The sequence below is a fragment of the Phodopus roborovskii genome, unplaced genomic scaffold (assembly GCF_943737965.1).
Source record: "Phodopus roborovskii unplaced genomic scaffold, PHOROB, whole genome shotgun sequence".
In the NCBI taxonomy this organism is placed as follows: Eukaryota; Metazoa; Chordata; class Mammalia; order Rodentia; family Cricetidae; genus Phodopus; species Phodopus roborovskii.
Window position 1 is genome coordinate 30,342,111 of NW_026126480.1, and position 17,667 is coordinate 30,359,777.

General features: G+C 45.4%; 1 protein-coding gene across 1 annotated transcript in view; it reads left to right on the forward strand.

Annotated features, from left to right (window-relative positions):
* The window catches only part of Hs3st2 (heparan sulfate-glucosamine 3-sulfotransferase 2), a 94,730-nt gene extending 80,563 nt beyond the window's left edge, over positions 1 to 14,167 (forward strand). The window contains exon 2 of the mRNA XM_051192853.1: positions 13,374 to 14,167. Coding sequence (XP_051048810.1) covers positions 13,374 to 13,992 — 619 coding nt within the window. The 3' untranslated portion in view covers positions 13,993 to 14,167. The remainder of the gene's footprint in view (positions 1 to 13,373) is intronic.
* The last annotated feature ends 3,500 nt before the right edge of the window (positions 14,168 to 17,667 follow it).

The window sequence follows — 17,667 nt, forward strand, 5'->3', positions numbered from 1 at the left end:
TACATACCTTGCACCAGTATCCCCAGGGCTGAATTTACATCCCGCTACTCCAACAGCAAAGACCAGCAAGTCAGCTTCCAGCTGGAACAGGATAGAAATGCAGGCCTTTGGCCCCTTCCTGACACTTGCTGAATCAGTGTATTGTGAGTCCTCATAGGGATTTTACTGGCTTGACCCAGGGAGAAGAGCAGAGGGGAGAGGAGGAAAAGGACAGAGGGGAGAGGAGAAGAGGAGAGAAGCCCGGAGAATGGCAGATTCGCAGTTACTTCTGCTAGTGTCCCCAGGCTCAGCCACAGATGGAGCCTGGACCTGAGAACCAAGGTCCAGTTGCCAGGTAACTTCTTAGGGCTGCTCATGCAGTAGCAAAAACACTCAACACCCACGGTTCCCCAGCCTCCTATCCGGGCCAGCATCTAGAGAAAAGATGCCTGCCATGTCCTCACCACCCACCCACACTTCAGCCACTTCAAGTGATCTTCCTTCCCTCAATCTGCAATGCAGGCATTCGTCTTTCTAAATAATATCAATGGAGACTTTTAAAAATAGCTTTTCACAGGCTAGGTTTCTTGATGACAAAGAGCATGTGCTCACTGTCAAGAAGAGAAGCAGTCCATACATGCATAAAGCTAAAAGTGAAAAATAAATCCCCATTGTACACCACCATCCACTGCAGACCTCCCAAGGTCATTCTCCAAATGTAACCACTGTTAACAATGTCCTGTGCATCACTTTAGAAGAGTCACATGCATATACATGCCAGCATATGTATGCAGATTTTGAACACAAATAGGGTCACATTAACCTGACTGCAACTTGCCTTTTCCACTTAATGGTACATTCTGGACTCTCTTCCATGTCTGTCTTTAAATAGAGATGTGTTGCTTTTATCAAATGTTTTATAATTTATGGCACAGCCTTGTTAGAATGTATTTAAACTACATCCTGCTAATGGGGCTTTGTTCCCACCCTTTATCTTTTACACACAACATGTGGTAGTTAGGTTCATGTTTGCTGCTATAATAAGACTTAAACAAATAAACAAGATGCTTGTCTCTGGCTCACAATAGCTCAGAGAGCACATCACATAGTTGTAGGAAAATATTTGTTGAATTTGTTCCATTTTAGAGCCTTCTGTATCAGAAAAGACAGGGAAGAGGATGGTCCCATTGTACTATCACCTTGGCCTTAAAGCAACACATCACATTTCCACTCACTTTTCCTGTCAAGACCCAGCCATGGTCCTGACTTGGGTGTGGTAAGGAGAGAGGCAGTCCCTGTGGAAGTGTGGGGACAGTGCAAATGGGGTCACAGAAGGGAGGAGGTCCCAGGGAGAAAAGAGGGGGAACCTCAGTTGGATGCCTCTCCATCTCCACCACAATTACTGCAGTGAACATCCCCATCCCCCACGTCTTTACACATTTGTGCAGATAAATTTCCAGAAGCACAATGGCCGTGTTCAGAGGATGTGTGCTTCGGATGTTACAGGCAATGTCTCACTGCCCTCCTAAAAGTGCATTGATTTGTGCTCCACCATGGCAGGAAGGCTTTGCTTCTCCAAGACCTTGTTAAATTACAGTTATCACCATTTATGCAGCCCAAAGCTGGGGAGATGACTCAGTTTGTAAAGGACTTGCTGAAAAGCGTGAGGACCTGAGTTCAGACCTTCAGAACCCATTTAAAGCCAGACACAGACACAGTAACATGTGCCTGAAACCCTACTACTCCTACTGGGCAAGCTGGAAAACAGAGACAGGAAACTCCAAGAGCAGAGCAGCTAGCCTGCCGTGCAGATCAGTGAACAAGATGGAAAGGACAACTGAGGGTGTCCTCCGACTGCCACAAACACATTGTGACATGCATGTGTGCCCCTTCTCCCCTCTCCCCACACACCACACTGTAAGTGGATAAATGATCCATGTTATAGGTGAATAACAGGATCTTGTCGTGGTTGTAATTTGCATCCTTTAAATGAGTGTGTTGAGACAGACCAAAGATTGTATTCATGCACTTATGTGCCACCGGTGGCTTTTTTCTGTTAGTTCTTTTCCCGTGACCTGTGTCCATTTCTTCTACTGGCCGTTTCTCCTGTACTTGTTATTTGTGAGGAGTCAGAGAAAATATATAAAATATGTAAATGAAAAAATATGAAGCCATCCCTCTGTGTTCCCGGCTGACATGCTATAAGAGTATGCCAATTTTGTTGTTTTCCTTTTCCTTGTGAGTCTTTCCCATTGCAGAGACAGATTTCTCTAATGTGCTTCAGCTTCTCCATGGTTTTTGTCTCATGCCTAGAAAGGCTGTCTTAGTGCCAAGATGAATTTTTCATGTTCTCACGTTTTCCTCCAGCGTTGAGGCTGCACTGGAATCCAGACTGCAACAGTGTTGCGTTGGTGATTTCCCTCAGTCCTCGGTGCCCCACTCACCACAGCCCCCAAACAGGAACCGAGGAGCTGCTGCTAGGTGGGGGTAATTGTAAAGTTGGATCAAGAGGGTTCTGATTATGAGCTTTTAAGAAGTTTTGGCTGATACACAGTAGGCCAAGCTTAAGTTTTCAGCTTGCTCCTGTCTGAGTTTGTGGTATATGACCCTGTACGTGGTTGATATCTGCTGCGTATCCATTCCTTATGATGAGCAAGTTATGGAAATTTTGTAAAAATAAATAAATAAAAATCAAAAGTCTCTTGAATTCCAAAACTGAAGACTTTGAATACATGATTGGTCATTAAAAGAACTGTCCCCTGCATGGCGGTGCCACCTTCGTACCTACCTGCACAATGGAATTCAAGACAAATCCTACATTGCTCAAATATGGCTTTACTGGAGACCTTTGAAAACTAAGTCACTACAGAAGGGGCAGAGGCTAGGTAATGTTGTCTTCTCTCATAACTAGGAGGGGCCTGCCCAGGGCTGCACCGCCTATGGTTTTTATCCCCAGGGAAACATCCCTTACCTCCACACCTCCACCAATCTTCTCTCTTTAAAAAAATGTATTAGTTTTTTTTGAGAATTTCATACAATGTGTCTATCATATTCACCCTTCACCCAGCTCTTCCTAGACCCACCCTTTCCCTTCTCACCCAACTTTGTGTCCTTCTGTTCTCTCTCAAGGCTAATGTATACTACCCAAATGTTCTCAGATATGTGACCTCCCACTGGAAAGTGGGTGCCTTCTCAGGGGCTACCCTCTTAGGGAAAACTGTTTCTCTCTTTGCCAGCAGCTAACAATTGTTAATAGCTCCACAATCTGGATGGAGCTTCATGCCAAGCTCTTCTGCAGGCTGGATTTGGTCTGGCTTGGGCTTGAACAGGTCTTGTGCCTACTGTCACAGAGCTGTGAGTTCAGGTGCACAGCTGCCCTGTTGTGTCAGGAAAACACTATCTCCTTGTAGTGTTTCTGCACTTACACTCTTTCTGGCCCCTCTTCTGAAGTTATCCCTGAGCCTTTATAGGAAGGGTGAGATACACATGTTCCTCTTAGGGCTTAGCATGCCACTGTCTCTTATTCTCTGCCTCTTGGCCAGTTATGGGTCTCTGCTGATAATCACCCACTGCCAATAGCATCCACTGCCTATCTTTAGGGCAACGAGGCAGTTAGGGGGTAATCAGATGACTGGTTGATGGGCTTTGGGTGCCAACATGAACTAAATGGGACTTGGGGGCCTCCAGGAAACTAGTTTCAGACATAGACCCTCTGCCAGAGAATAGAGGGGCCAGTTCTTGTGGGAAGCTGAGTTATGATGCAGTCCCATCCTCACTCCCGTCCTGCTCTGGTCCCAGTTTGCCCACAAAGCTGTTAACTCCTTAAGGGAAAGAAAGGGTTGTTTGACATATGTATCAGGTGCTAAATAAATGTTTGTTTAATTAATGAATAGCTGAATGTATGCTGGTACAGGAATAGGCCTCATTGATGCGGAAATGTGCCAGGCAGGATTCCTGCTTTTAGGGACCAGACACTAGGGCATGCGTGACTCAGATAATGTGTCAAGAATGGCCATCTCTATATTAGGTACCATGGGATCATAAAAGAAAAAACAAACTACTCCTCTAGGCAAAGGAATGACAGATAGCCAGGGAAGGCTGCAGGGTAGACACAATAATCTGCTATACAAGTAAAGAAATACTTCGTGCAAAGGGCACATATCAAAGATCTCTCAGCATGAAAAACAGCCTAGGGAAAGACAGACTGGACTTTGAATAATCCACTCTGCCTGGAGCCCAGCAGTGGACATGGTCAGCATCAAAACAGCCATGAACGTGCTATCTAGTTCAGTATCATATGGGCAATAGAGAGTGACTGGTAGCGTTTATACTGAAATTTAGTATTTTGCTCCTGGGTCACTTACCAGTAAGGGTTTGCTGTTCTAGACATGGAAGGAAGTGGCCTCTTGACACAGACTGGGTCTACCCCAGCCAAAGGGTAAATGGCCATGGGTGTCTGGTGCTTGACTGGGCATGGAGGTTTAGCAGGTTTACTTTTAGAATCCACTCTGCAACGAGGCCTCTTCCCTCCACTGTGGCTGCTAATTATCCCTCTGGAGACCACAGTGCTTTTCAAGGAGCCTCGTTGCCCACTTAGGAGCTAATAAATCACCAAAATCCCCCAGGCAGCTGGGCCTTCCAGAACATAAGTGCAGAACACACAGGTTTAACAAATAGGAAGCCTGCCAGAGACTGTCTGTAATAATGAGAGGCATGCCTACTTTGTGTTCCCAAAAATGCCCAGCTCCAGCAGGCCCCTGTGTGTGCAGGATATACTTTGTATGGACAGTGAAGCTAAGGGAGACATCTGTGTATCACTGGGTGGCCAATATGAGTCAAAAATCTAATTTCCAGAGAGCCCCAGGATGATGAAAACCTATCATGTTTTGGATAGGAAGTGTCCACTGAAAGCTAAAGTGTTGACAGCTTGGTCCCCAGACGGTGGTGCTACAGAGTGGACACAGAGGGAAACTGGCCCTTATGTCATCATCAAGTTGGTTGGTTAATCCATTGATGAGTTCACACTGAATGGCTGGAGCCTTATTGAAAAAAAAAAAAAAAAAACCTCACTGGGGAGCTGGCCCCCCTGCAGCCCCCCCTTCATTTGCATATTCACCGGGGAAGCATTGATTTAGCACCTACTATGTACCAGGTCTGTAAAGGCGTGTGTGGTACAGTTTCCTTCCTCAAGACATTAACCACTGTGTGGACCAACTAAGACTGGAGAGGTGGTCTCCTACTTCCCATGTTGGGGTCTGCACCTAAGCTCAGCTTCCCACAAACACTGGTGGCTTCCTCCTCTGGAAGACATGAGTCTTGTTTCCTATAGGTTGTTGGGGTCCCCAGCAGCTCAGCTATTGAGCAGCTCTGTCCTGCATGTACTCCCATCATGATGATCCTGTCTCAATGCAGGAAAAGTGGAGTCAGCCGTTCACACACAGAAACTGCTGGAGTCATGAGTTAAAATAAGCCGTCCTCTGTAAAGGTGCCCTCCCAACTATCTTGTCATGTCTAGGGAGAAATGGATTTTTCTCTCTCTAGTAAGTTCTGCAGGAGGCCTTTGAGTTTTTCCTTTAGATGCCATAGCACAGAATTCTGAGCTGTGGGACGATGTCCTAATGCATGGTCCTCCTATCTCATTCTTCCCAGATGAAAGCCATCTCTTTCTCTTGCTCTCCTCAATGGATATTTTCAGAGTCAGGTCCTCTACAGTGCTGAGAACGCAGCAATGGACAAGGCAGCGATCCAAGCTGCAGCCCTACCAGAGTGGTAGAGACTCTGGATGTGGAATTTAAATGGATCAGGGGCTGAGGTGTGATTCTGTTGATAGAATGCTTGCCTAGCATGCACACCCTGGGTTTGATCCCTAGAACATATTAACTTCATGTTGTGGCATAAACCTGTGATCCCCACATTTGTCAGGCAGAGGCAAGAAAATCAGAAGTTCAAGGTCTCCCTTGACTACAAAGCAAGTTTGAGGCCAGCCTGGAATACATGAGAATTTGTCTAAAGAAGCCAAAACTACCAGGCTATAAACACTTACCCCATTCTCACTGAAAAGGGATGTATGGGGGAGCAGCATAGGGCGCTCTGTAGGTGTTCCTCATAAACAGCTCCAGCGAAGGCTGTGTGGCACAGGAACGCACAGTCGATACCAAGCTTCTTTGCCCACTGGAAACATGAGCGTTCACACTGAGGCTCCTGGGCCTGTGCTCACAGTTTCTAACTGAATTCATATGACTTGGGATCCAGGTGAAGTAGGAGCTCCCAGGGCGGTCACCAGGCACAGTGCTGAGCCTTGAGCTAGGCAGCCAGTGCAGGGGGCAACCCAGAAATGCTGTAGGAGGCCCTCCTTTATGTTTCTGTTTCCTTCCTGCATCTGGAGTGTGGGATGAGGCAGAGCTTGGATTTCACCCCTCAGTCGATGGATGGCACCCATGGCCACAAGGACATCTTAAAAACAATGGAAAAAACTCCTCCCAGGAATTTCTGCCAAGGTCTTCCTCTGCTAGAATGCTAAACAAGTACTAAACTTATAAACTACTACTGATATCTGAGGACTCATAAGCTACACTGTGGTTGGCCACTGTGTCCTCCAAAGGACAGTTAACCCCTTAGCCCCAGCTTGTGGTGCTGGTGGAGGTGTTGGAACCTCTAAGAGGTAGGGCCTAATGGGAGACCCTTTGATCACTGAAGTGTGCTCTCGAAGACTGTGTTAGTGCCAACTCCTTTTGTGTTTCCTCCCTGTGAAGCAGAAACCTTCCTCAACCACGTATCTCCTACATGCTCACCACAGGCCCCAAGAAATGGACCCCATTCACCACACACGGGACCATCCAACATTATGGGTCAATATAAACATGTTTCCTTATAAGTTGATTATGTAGGGCACTGTGTTGTTACAGCAACAGAAAGTTGACTAACACATGACACTGCCCAACAGACCTATTTATGAGATTGACTCTTGGATCCATGTGTTGAGCAATGATGGTGGGCTGGGTTATATGCCGAAGGCAAAAGTAAATAAGGGGTGTGCCCAAATAGCTAATAATCTTTGGAAATGAAAAAATGACATGAGAGGTAATTACCAAAAGACAGGATGATGCTGATCAATATAAAACACCAGGAGATGACAAAGAAGGGTCACAGATGTGTGACTTCAGTTTGGATTTGTGAAGGTGAGGAAGCATTCATCAGAACAAGCAAGACAAAAGCCAGTACCAAGCCTTGAAAACTTAAAAATCCAGGAGTGTGAAGACAGCTCAGCCAGCAAAGCACTTGTTATACAAGTGAGAGGAGTTCCAGCATCAGAAAGAGGAACCCAGTGTGATGATGCATGCTTGCAATTTCCATGCCCCGGAAACTGAGATGGGTGGATCCCTGGGGATCCATGGCTGCCAGCCTACCTGAACTGGTAAACTCCAAGCCAATGAGAGACCAGGTCTCAAAAAACTAGGATAAACAAATGTATGAGGAATGACACCTAAGGTTAACCTCTGGCCTCCACATGCAAGTGTGTACACACACAGATGCACATGCATGTGTACCCACAAAACACAAATTCAGCAAAAGAGAAACACATAAGAAAAAACACATGTGTTGGGAGAGTGGGTTTATGTTTGGTGTGGCATGACCATGAGCCTACCAGGAAGTGATGGAGATTAATGCTAGAAAGGCAGGGAACACATACTCCACAGGATACAGGCTTTATTCAAAACAATCACTGAGGCTTGAGTTGTTTGGATTTGATTTAGAGTTTCCCTGGTGGCAGAATGGATTGAAGCCAGTAGAAGCATGCACATGAGAGGGGAACCTATGACCGCAGAGAGAAAACAGGCATGGACACCCAGGAACTAGGCAAGGAGGGCGCAGACTTGGGAAGGTAGGGAAGGCAGGCCTGGTGTTTTTGTTTTTTGTTTGTTTCTGTCTTTTAAACCATTTGATTTGAGAAGGAAGCTAGTGAGTTTGGCTGTTAAGGTGACATGTCCAGTCCACAGACAGACACTACAGGTTAGAACAGAGAAAAGCTGAAGTTACAGTTTCCATTATCAACTCATGAATCACCTCCCACGTGATGACTAAAGGCTGGGAGAGAAAGTGGGCCATTCAAGATGATTGTGGAGAAGGAGAGAAATGGGAGATAGTCTATTGGGAAGATTCAGACTAGATTGGAGAAAGTCAGGAATTTTGAAAGTGGCTGAGAAATTCAGAACATTTCTAGATTAAAGAGGTTATGGGATCCATTTAAATCTCAAATATATAGAGAAGGGCTGGAGCAATGGCTCAGTGATTAAGAGCACCAGCTACTCTTCTAGGGGACCCAAGTTCAACCAGCACCCACATGGGAGGTTCACAATCATCTGTAATTCCAGTTCCAGAGGATCAGATGCCATCTTATGGACTCAGTGGGCACTGCAAACACACAGTGCACAGACGTGAAGGAAAACCACCCCCCCACACACACACAGAGGTGTGTGTGTGCATGCATGTGCCACACTCGAAAGACAGAGAGAGAGTGTGTGTGTATACAAGACTTTGTCCAAAGCAAGATGGGCAGTTCAGTTCCACAAAGGAAAATCCAGACTGTGACTGGCTGTAGGGAAAATCCTTGCTGAACAAGTTAAAACAACAGATGGGGGATAAGTCCAAACAACAAGTGTAGGAATAGTCTCCTGGTATTTTTTTCAGCACTATATAAAAAAGAAGGAATACAGAGACTCAAGAAGGATATGCAGTGGGAGAAGCATTCCACTGTTTTCTAGAAACTGTAAATAAGCAAAATGTCATCTGTGGCATAAGGAGGAAACACAGACTTCAAGGTGCCGCCTCGTGTCCTCACCCGTGTGTAGAAAGCATGGAGGTGAACATCCAGCCTCTACTCACAGTGTCATCACAGGCTCTAGTGGTCTAATGACCAATGACCTAAAGAGAAATGAATATTCAAGAGTGTTCTTTGGAGAGAGAGAGAAAGGTTGCTGTGCACAGGAGCCCTACATCTTTTGGCATGACTAGGTGAACTTATTTATAATCTGGGCTTGTGTGTGTGTGTGTGTGTGTGTGTGTGTGTGAGAGAGAGAGAGAGAGAGAGAGAGAGAGAGAAGAGAGAGGAGAAAGAGAGAGGAAGAGGAAGAAAGAGACATGTGTGTGATATGTACATGTATAAGTATTAATGCCTATGTGTGTGTACACATGTGTGCATGTGTGTACATGTATGTGTATGCATGCATGTGTATACGGACATTTCCTATATTTCCTAAGTATGCAAGTATGGGTGCCAATGTTTATGTGTGTGCGTGTGTGAGAGAGAGAAAGAGAGAGAGAAAGAGAGAGAGAGCTGGAGAAGGACCTTGGCGTCTGCTGCTGCACTTGAAGCTAGACTGGCAGCCAGCAATACTCGTGTCTCCATCACCTCCACAGCACTGTGGTTACAAGCATGCTCAGCCACACCTGGCAATTTTTGTAGTTACTGAAATCCAAACCCAGAGCCTCATGCATTCACAGCAAGTGCTCATGCCCACTGAGCCAACTCTCCTGCCTGTAGCCTGGTCCCTTTATTTTAGCACTGATCATGTTGTTTTTGCAACTGATGTGCCTATTAGGAATTAGAATAGTAGAGTGTCTATTAGTGTCCAACTGGGGGATACTGTGCTACTCTGGAGGTCACCATAATTGATCAGAATTTTCCAAACTAGTAAAGGGGGAGAAGTTAATGGATGCTGAGGGCACAAGTTCACAGCTGGCCAACTAAGGCTTGGGAAATGCTGCCTTCACTGTTTTCCTCTCAGATACTCCCTATAGTACTAAAGGATATTGCAAAGAAATATGTTTAACAGCCTGTCAAGCACCAAATCTCTATGCTGGGGAAGACTCTTGCATCAATAACACCCACAGAGTTTGGAAAACCACTAGAGGTGGTTTGTGTCCTGCCCCACATAGCAATGTGTCTACTCTCATCATAAACTCCTGCTTGTCTAATTATAATGTACAACAACTTTATGTCTAGGAAACTCCACCCAAAGATTCTATTGAGATGTATTTGGGATTGTTTTAACTCCCCCATCCCTTTCCTCTTCTTTTGAGATAGGAGAGTCTCACTATGCAGCCCAGGCTACCCTCAAATTCATAATCCTCCTGCCTCTACCTTCCAAGTTCTGGTATTACAGACATATTATCACACCTGGTTTGATATTCCACATTTAAATTTTGGTCCACTCTATACTAAAACTTTCAGCCCATATAGGCTAATATAGACACTGGGCCTTGATTGCATCGGCCTTCCTGCACAGGGAATATGGAGCCTAAGGATGGGTATTCAGGGGAACCTGAGGAAGTGGGCTGAGCATGGGTAAACCATGAGTCCAGCACACCTTGTTCTCTGAAACTAGTAAGAAGTCCTGGGGGTAGGCCTGGGAAAAGTCGCTTTCAAGATGGGATAGAGGAAAATGGACAGGATTGGGATATGAGAGCTTATATCTTCCTTGTGTTGAGGACATGAGTCCCATATTAAGAGTGGGTAAGAGAAGCAGGGTTGGGAGCTTACAGGGTTGGAAGCTTGCAATGCACAATGACAGGGCGTGCTGTACAAACACACAGCTGAAGATTCGACCAAAGCTAGAAGTGCTAACTGTCTGAAGGAAGTTGGGAAACTTGGCCACAGAATTGAAAGAGATGAACAGCTGGAGTGCTGCATTGTTAGAGACTGACAGACCAAGTGATAGATAGAAAGATAGAAAGATAGATAGATAGATAGATACATAGATAGATACATAGATAGATAGAAAGATGATGTTGAAACTATTGTTCCCTGGGTCCAGAATATGGAAGAAAGTGAAATCAAGAGGCTCATAGATAAATTTGAGGACAGGTATAATGAGTTTGACACTATGATAAAGGTGAAAGGAGACAAAGTCATTTCCTGTGGAGGCCATGACAGACTGGAAATCACGAAACCCTGGAACAATGGAAGTGATTCTTCTCGCAGCCTTAGAGGTCAGATTGCTATCAGGGGTGGTTTCCTGTTCCTGCTGTGAAAGAGCACTGCTCTGTGCCTGTCATGGTTTTGGTGACAACTGTGTTGTTCTTGGCCTTCAGGTTAACTACTTTACTGTGTCAGCTTACCCTGTTCCCGATGTGTCTAAGGTTACTGTTGTGGGACTTCACCGTTATGTCAGCATGGACTCTTTCTCCCAGTAAAGTCACACTCACAGGTTCCATGTGCATACATCTTTGGGAGAGGCCTCACTGAACTCATTTCACAACCCTAAAATAAATCGCAGGGTGTAACATTTTAAATCCTGACAGTTTCAATGACAAGGCCCAAGGTTTGACTATAAGAGTTGCTAAAGCAGTTATTCTCAACCTGTGGGTCACAACCCACCCCTCGGGGGGGGGGGGTCCACCAACTCTTTCACAGGGCCACCTAAGACCATCAGAAAACAGATATTTGCATAACAGTCACAAAATTAGAGTTATGAAGTAGCAATAAAAATCATTTGTGGTTAGAGGTCACCAAAACATCTTAAAGGGCCACGGCATTAGGAAGGTTGTGAACCACTGCTCTAGAGGAATGCAAAGAAAAGCTGGAGACAAAGTAGAAGCTGGGAAGCCGTGAGGCCAGGTGGAGATAACAGGAGGTAGAGAGAATGCTGGGAATGCAGAGTCTGTGTTGAAAGGAGTGAGGATGGACACTTGAGGGGCTGCTGAGGTGCACCGTTGGAGGGCAGTAGGACTGGGGAGAGGGTTTGTCTTGGCTCTGCTTTCCTCTTGGCCTCATCTGACTCAGCGTGAACTTTTTTTAAAAAGGAGCTTTAAAACAGACCTAGCCCAAAATACTTTGACTTGATTGGCTTAGGATGGAAAGAGTCCTAGAGATCTTTATTTAAAGAGAGGTGTCGGGGAGAAAGAAACAAAGAAAGAAAGAACCAGAGAGGAAGAAAGAAAAAGTCGCATCCTTATGTAATGTTCCAGTGCAGCCAGCAGCAAGAAATACTGGTTTAAAGACAAGACAGGACCTTCAGGGAAAAGTAGCAACCAGAATGAGGGGAGTCCTCCATCAAGGCTGGAGAGAGAGACCCATCTGGAAGGGAGACTGCAGACCTTCATCCCTTGAAGACCCAAGCAGAGCCAGAAAATTAAAAGACAAGGGAAGGGGGGGCTACATTGCCTGGCTCTGCCTGAGGTTGCTACCAGCCTGGAGAAGTCTGTGCTTCACGCAGCCTACACAAAGGGTGTAATTCACATGTTCTTCCACAGACGACGTCAGAACTCATTTCAATAACCATTGCTATTCTTGCAAAAACAGGCTTTTTGCTCCTCAAAAAAAAAAGATTTTAATATATTTGAAGATTTTTTTTTGGCCAGGATAATACTCAACGGCTTACTTTGTATTTTTGAATACATAATAAACACATTAAAAATTTCAAGCAGCGTAAAAGATTATACAATCAAATGTAATTCTCATTTATCCCCGATTGCCTGGCTCTCCCCACCCACATACAGTTTTCCCCCACAGCACTAACTACAATTACCAGAGTCCTGTGTCTCCATATTTGGCCTTTCTTCATTATAAAGGTTAGGGTCGTCCCTGGTGTAAGTAGCCACACTAGCATACTCTGTGGATACGGAAGTCTCTTATATAATGGTGTGGTGTTTGTGTGTGTCCTACTCCCACTCTCCGGTAGTCTTTGAATCATCTCTAGGTGACTGGCTTCCAGTATATAATACAATGTAAGTACTGTATACAAAGAAACATCTGTACATACTTAGCATGTATGCATTTTCCTAAAATGTTTTTAGTGTGTGTGTGTGTGTGTGTGTGTGTGTTTAGCAAATCATGCATGTGAAGATCAGAGGACAGCCTCTCAAGTACATTCCTCAATTTCCACCTTGTTTGAGGCAGGTTCTTTTTGTTTGTTTGCTGCATATACCAAGCTAGCTGGCCGGAGAGTCTCTACTCTGCTGATCTTAGATAGGAGTGTTAGTATTTACAGATATACAGATACCCATTTTCACATGGATTCTGGGGGCCCAACCTCAGACCATTTGGCCTCCCCAAATATTTTCAATCCACAGTTGGTCGGATCTCTAGCTGTAGAACCCATGGATACAGAGGCTTGCTGTATGTTGGAAATCATTGCATATTAATACATATAGATCTATCTGTTGGTTAAACAATTTGTTTAACCTGTAGTAACCGATATTCAGTTTGTTTCTGCCTTAAAGAAACCCTTGTTAAATATATTCTAAAAATTCAACACGGGTGAGTTCCTCACCAAGTAAGGAACTCAAATAGGATAAGAGAGAGAGGCCTGCATGGGTCACCAAATGGAAGGAGCTAACAGCAGTGTCCCCAAACCACCCATGCTCTCTGATAATGTGTTGCTTCTGTCCAATAGGAGCCTGATGCCCAGGACCTTGGAGACCCAGATCACACTAGAGAAGACGCCCAGCTATTTCGTCACTCAAGAAGCCCCTCGACGGATCTTCAACATGTCGCGAGACACTAAGCTGATTGTGGTGGTGCGGAACCCTGTGACCCGCGCCATCTCTGACTACACACAGACACTTTCCAAGAAGCCGGACATCCCCACCTTCGAGGGCCTGTCCTTCCGCAACCGCAGCCTGGGCCTGGTGGACGTGTCTTGGAATGCCATCCGCATCGGCATGTATGCACTGCATCTGGAGAGCTGGCTGCGGTACTTCCCACTGGCCCAGATCCACTTTGTCAGCGGTGAGCGGCTGATCACTGACCCTGCTGGTGAGATGGGGCGCATCCAGGACTTCCTGGGCATCAAGCGATTCATCACAGACAAGCACTTCTACTTCAACAAGACCAAAGGATTCCCTTGCTTGAAAAAACCAGAATCGACCCTCTTGCCGCGATGCCTGGGCAAATCAAAAGGGAGAACTCATGTCCAGATCGACCCTGAAGTCATAGACCAGCTCCGGGAATTTTATAGACCTTATAATATTAAATTTTATGAAACCGTTGGGCAGGACTTCCGGTGGGAGTGAGTCTCTGAGGTACACGGGTCTACTCTTGTCTCTTCCATGAGGTTTGCTCCCAGAGACTCTGATTATCGTCTCCAGCCCCTCGTCCCATCTTGAACCATATGAAGGATTGTCTTGGAACCAGGAAGCTGAGCAAAGGCCAAAAGACCGGTGGTCCCTGCCCTGTCCAGAAAAATTCTCCTTGTGTCTGGCATAACCATCCAGTTCTCTACCACCAATGAGAGGCCTTGGGGAATTGCTGTACAAAGGATGGATCTCCCAATGTTGGGGGATATTCTGAGTAGAGATGGTTCTGTTGCTGTGAGAACAGCAGTCCATCCCATCACTGTGTACTCAGTGGTGGACTTCTTAATTCCATGTGGCATGTATCTTCCCTCTGAGCTTCATTTTCCCCAGCAGTCCTGAGTGGTAGGGTAGGAGAGTGCCCTCTATCATCCTCAGAATGCAGCACCTCATTGATAGTATGCAGAGCCAAAATCACCTCTCTGGCCACTCCAGGAGATGGACTCTGTGATGATGAAATAAGCCAGTGACTTCAAAGCCTGTGGTCTCCACTGTGCTTGGAGGATGCTGTCTTTGAAAAGCACTCTGAGACTCTCCCCGATCCCTGTGGAAAAAAAAAGCACACAATTCTGCTGTTACGGGTACTTTCTTTACACGAGCTTTCATGTTCAGCATGCACGAAATCATGCTTGTCCATGTGAAATAAATATGGCTCTCTGGTGTCCTTAACACTGAGTGTTTCTCTCAAAGCCAGGCAGTGAATCTGTAAGAAGTGGCCAGTGATGAGACATGGGAGTACAGTCTGGGGTGGGGAGGGATTGTGTGTGTGTGGGGGGGGGAACAGGGTGGAGATGGGGGCAGTTTCTATCGTAGGAGTCTGGAACAGAAAGACTACATTGAGATCTGTAAGGAATGTGGTCGTTTTATTTATTTATCTTCAGGGCTAAGCATTAAACCCAGACCCTTGTACAAAGCTAGGCAAGAGTTCTCAAACTAAGTTATAGCCCAGTCATTTTTTCATTTGTTTTCTTATTGTGTTAGTGTGTTGTGTACATACATGTTCTGGATGGGAGAGAGTGTGTGCATGTCTGTGTGGATGCCCGTGCACATATGTACACATGCATGTGGAAGCCAGAGCTCAGTCCCAGGTGTCATTCATCAAGAAGGCTATCCACACTGTTTTTTGAGACAGAGCCTACCTAGCTTGAGGCTTACTAATTGGGGTATTGTTTCTCAGGTAGACTGGCCACCTTGGGTTTTGTCGATTTATTTATTTTGAGGCACAGTATCTTACTTTGATGGAGTTTGCCAATTAGGCTTAACTGGCTAAATAGAAAGCCTTGGGGGAACTCCCTGTGTCCACTTCCTCAGTGCTTGGACTGTAAATGCATGCCACCATGACCAGCTTTTACCTGGGTGCTGGGGAGCAAACACAAGTTCACAAGTTCTCATGCTTACGGGGAAGCTTTACTGATTCTCCCCTGATCCTGGATTTTTAAATTTTGAGTAGGGTCTTATTAAGTTTCTCAGGCTAGCCTTGAACTAAATCTCTTCCAGCCTCAGCCTCCTGAGTATGTGGGATTAAGTCATATACTGCAGACCCAGCTTCTTCTCTGTTGACTGGATAATATCTCTGCTTAGACACTTTCAACTGAAAATACCAAACTGAAGGGCCAAGGGCTGAGGGAGCATCGGATATGCCCTGCAGGCATGAAGCCTTGAAATAACTAGCAATGGTTACAAGCTGAGAGCATTGCTATCTAAGTGTGGGGTTTCAGCTTCCTTTTTTAAAACATGGCAACTTGGCTACATGAAGCCTATGCTCTGCCATGAGAAATGTTTACCACTTTTGGATGGGAGCTGCACTCCCGAGCTTCCAGCTCCTAACATGCACAATCTGTTTGGCCCATGTAAGTATTTCCAGTCTTGCTTTGAATGTCCCAGACTCTCAAGGTGGTGCCCATTCCCTCCAACATGGCACCCAAGATGATTCTAATCTCCATCATCTAGTTCTTTTCCTGCTTCTTTCTCATCCTGTCCTCCAACATTCTAGAATTGCTGCCCTTTCGTGTGCCCTTTTCAAGTCTCCACACTTCAGCCCATCCCCTCTCCTTTGCTTTGAGATGCTTGCTCTTCTCCATCTCATTCAAAAACCAGGGTCCCGGTAAAACTTCATTCAAGGCCATTTCTGTCTTCGGACATCTGCCCACTCTCCTGTCTTTATCTGGTAGTTTGTTTGTAACAGACTTCATTATACTCGATAAGTGTTAAGAGATTTAAATGTTTCCACCATAGGCCATGAACTCTTTGACGATCATGACTACTTTATGATAACCTACAGTGGTCTCCCAGCAAATGTTTAGTGGGTGGATGGATAAATGTGTGGGTGGATGTAGAAGACTAGGGCCTTGGATAACCATGTGCCAGGGAAATAAACTACTACACTATACTTCCAGGATGGCTCCAGGGTCTCAGAGCCAGGAAATGCTACAGAACCTCCAAGGGCCTCTGAATTTACATGTTCTGCCAATATTATAGGTGTTAGCAGAATGTTAGGGCAAAAGCCCCAACAAGCTCAACTTGGCCTCCTGTCCCAGTAAACCAGTTAAAAATGAACAATTATGAAAAGCAGAGAGATGGGTTTTGGTTCATATTTACATTGGGAAGAACAGATACAGGGACCACATGACTCCAAGTCCATCTTTGGAGCACTAACTAGAGCTTCAGGTTTAAACAAAGGGAAAAAATGGTAAACATAATTACACCATTACACCATCCTGGTCAAGGTGTGGTCTGAATGCTCCTGTCCAGTTCTAGTTCCGCAGGATGATCCAAAGAAGCCTCATCGCTTGGGTGAAGCAATGTGGTGACCATGGGTGATCATTCCTGCTCCAAAACACCTCCCATTTATAGGCAATTCCCCTCATCTGAGAGGTGCTCTGCCCCTGCAGGCTCTGCTGTTCCTGGAATTGTACGTAACTGTAGACTTAAGATGATGACTGGAGACTTTTGACGCCCTTTGGGGATATGAACTGGACATTGTAAAACACTGACATTAAGAGGCCTCTGTGGTTCTTTTGTGCCTTTAACCTTGGAGGGGAGTAAGATAGAATAGACATCTATGGTTTCTAGATAGGCACCCTTGGGTGGTTGTCATGCCTGCATGCAGAGTTGAGCAGGTAACCCAAAGAAAAGAAACCAGGTCCAAAATGAAGGCAGAAATGCCAAAGTTCCATCCTACCTCATGGGACAAAGTGAATAGTTATTGGTTTTTAGTAAAAGTTCTAAGTGCCTATAGGTTATTGGAAGGCAGTATCTGACTTGCCAGAGTCAAAGGACACTAAAGTCTGAGGTGCTAACGATATGTACAGGCATGTCTCGTGAGCCAAGCTGTCTTCCAGGACAGCAAATGACTGTGCCCATGATGCTAAGAAGTGTGTACCATGAGTTTGCCCCTGTGGATCTAAAATTGTGATGAGGAGGAATGAGGAACTGTGGCTTACTAGAGCCTGGACCCTGAACTGCTAGTGAACAGGATAAGTTGTATGTGGATGACAATAAATTACTCTATAGTATTTCTAACTAAAACTTGTTTGGTGCCCTAGTATCTTGAGCCACACTCTGGCCAAAACCATAGCCATGGAGAAACAGAATTTCATAGTCACACAAAAGCAG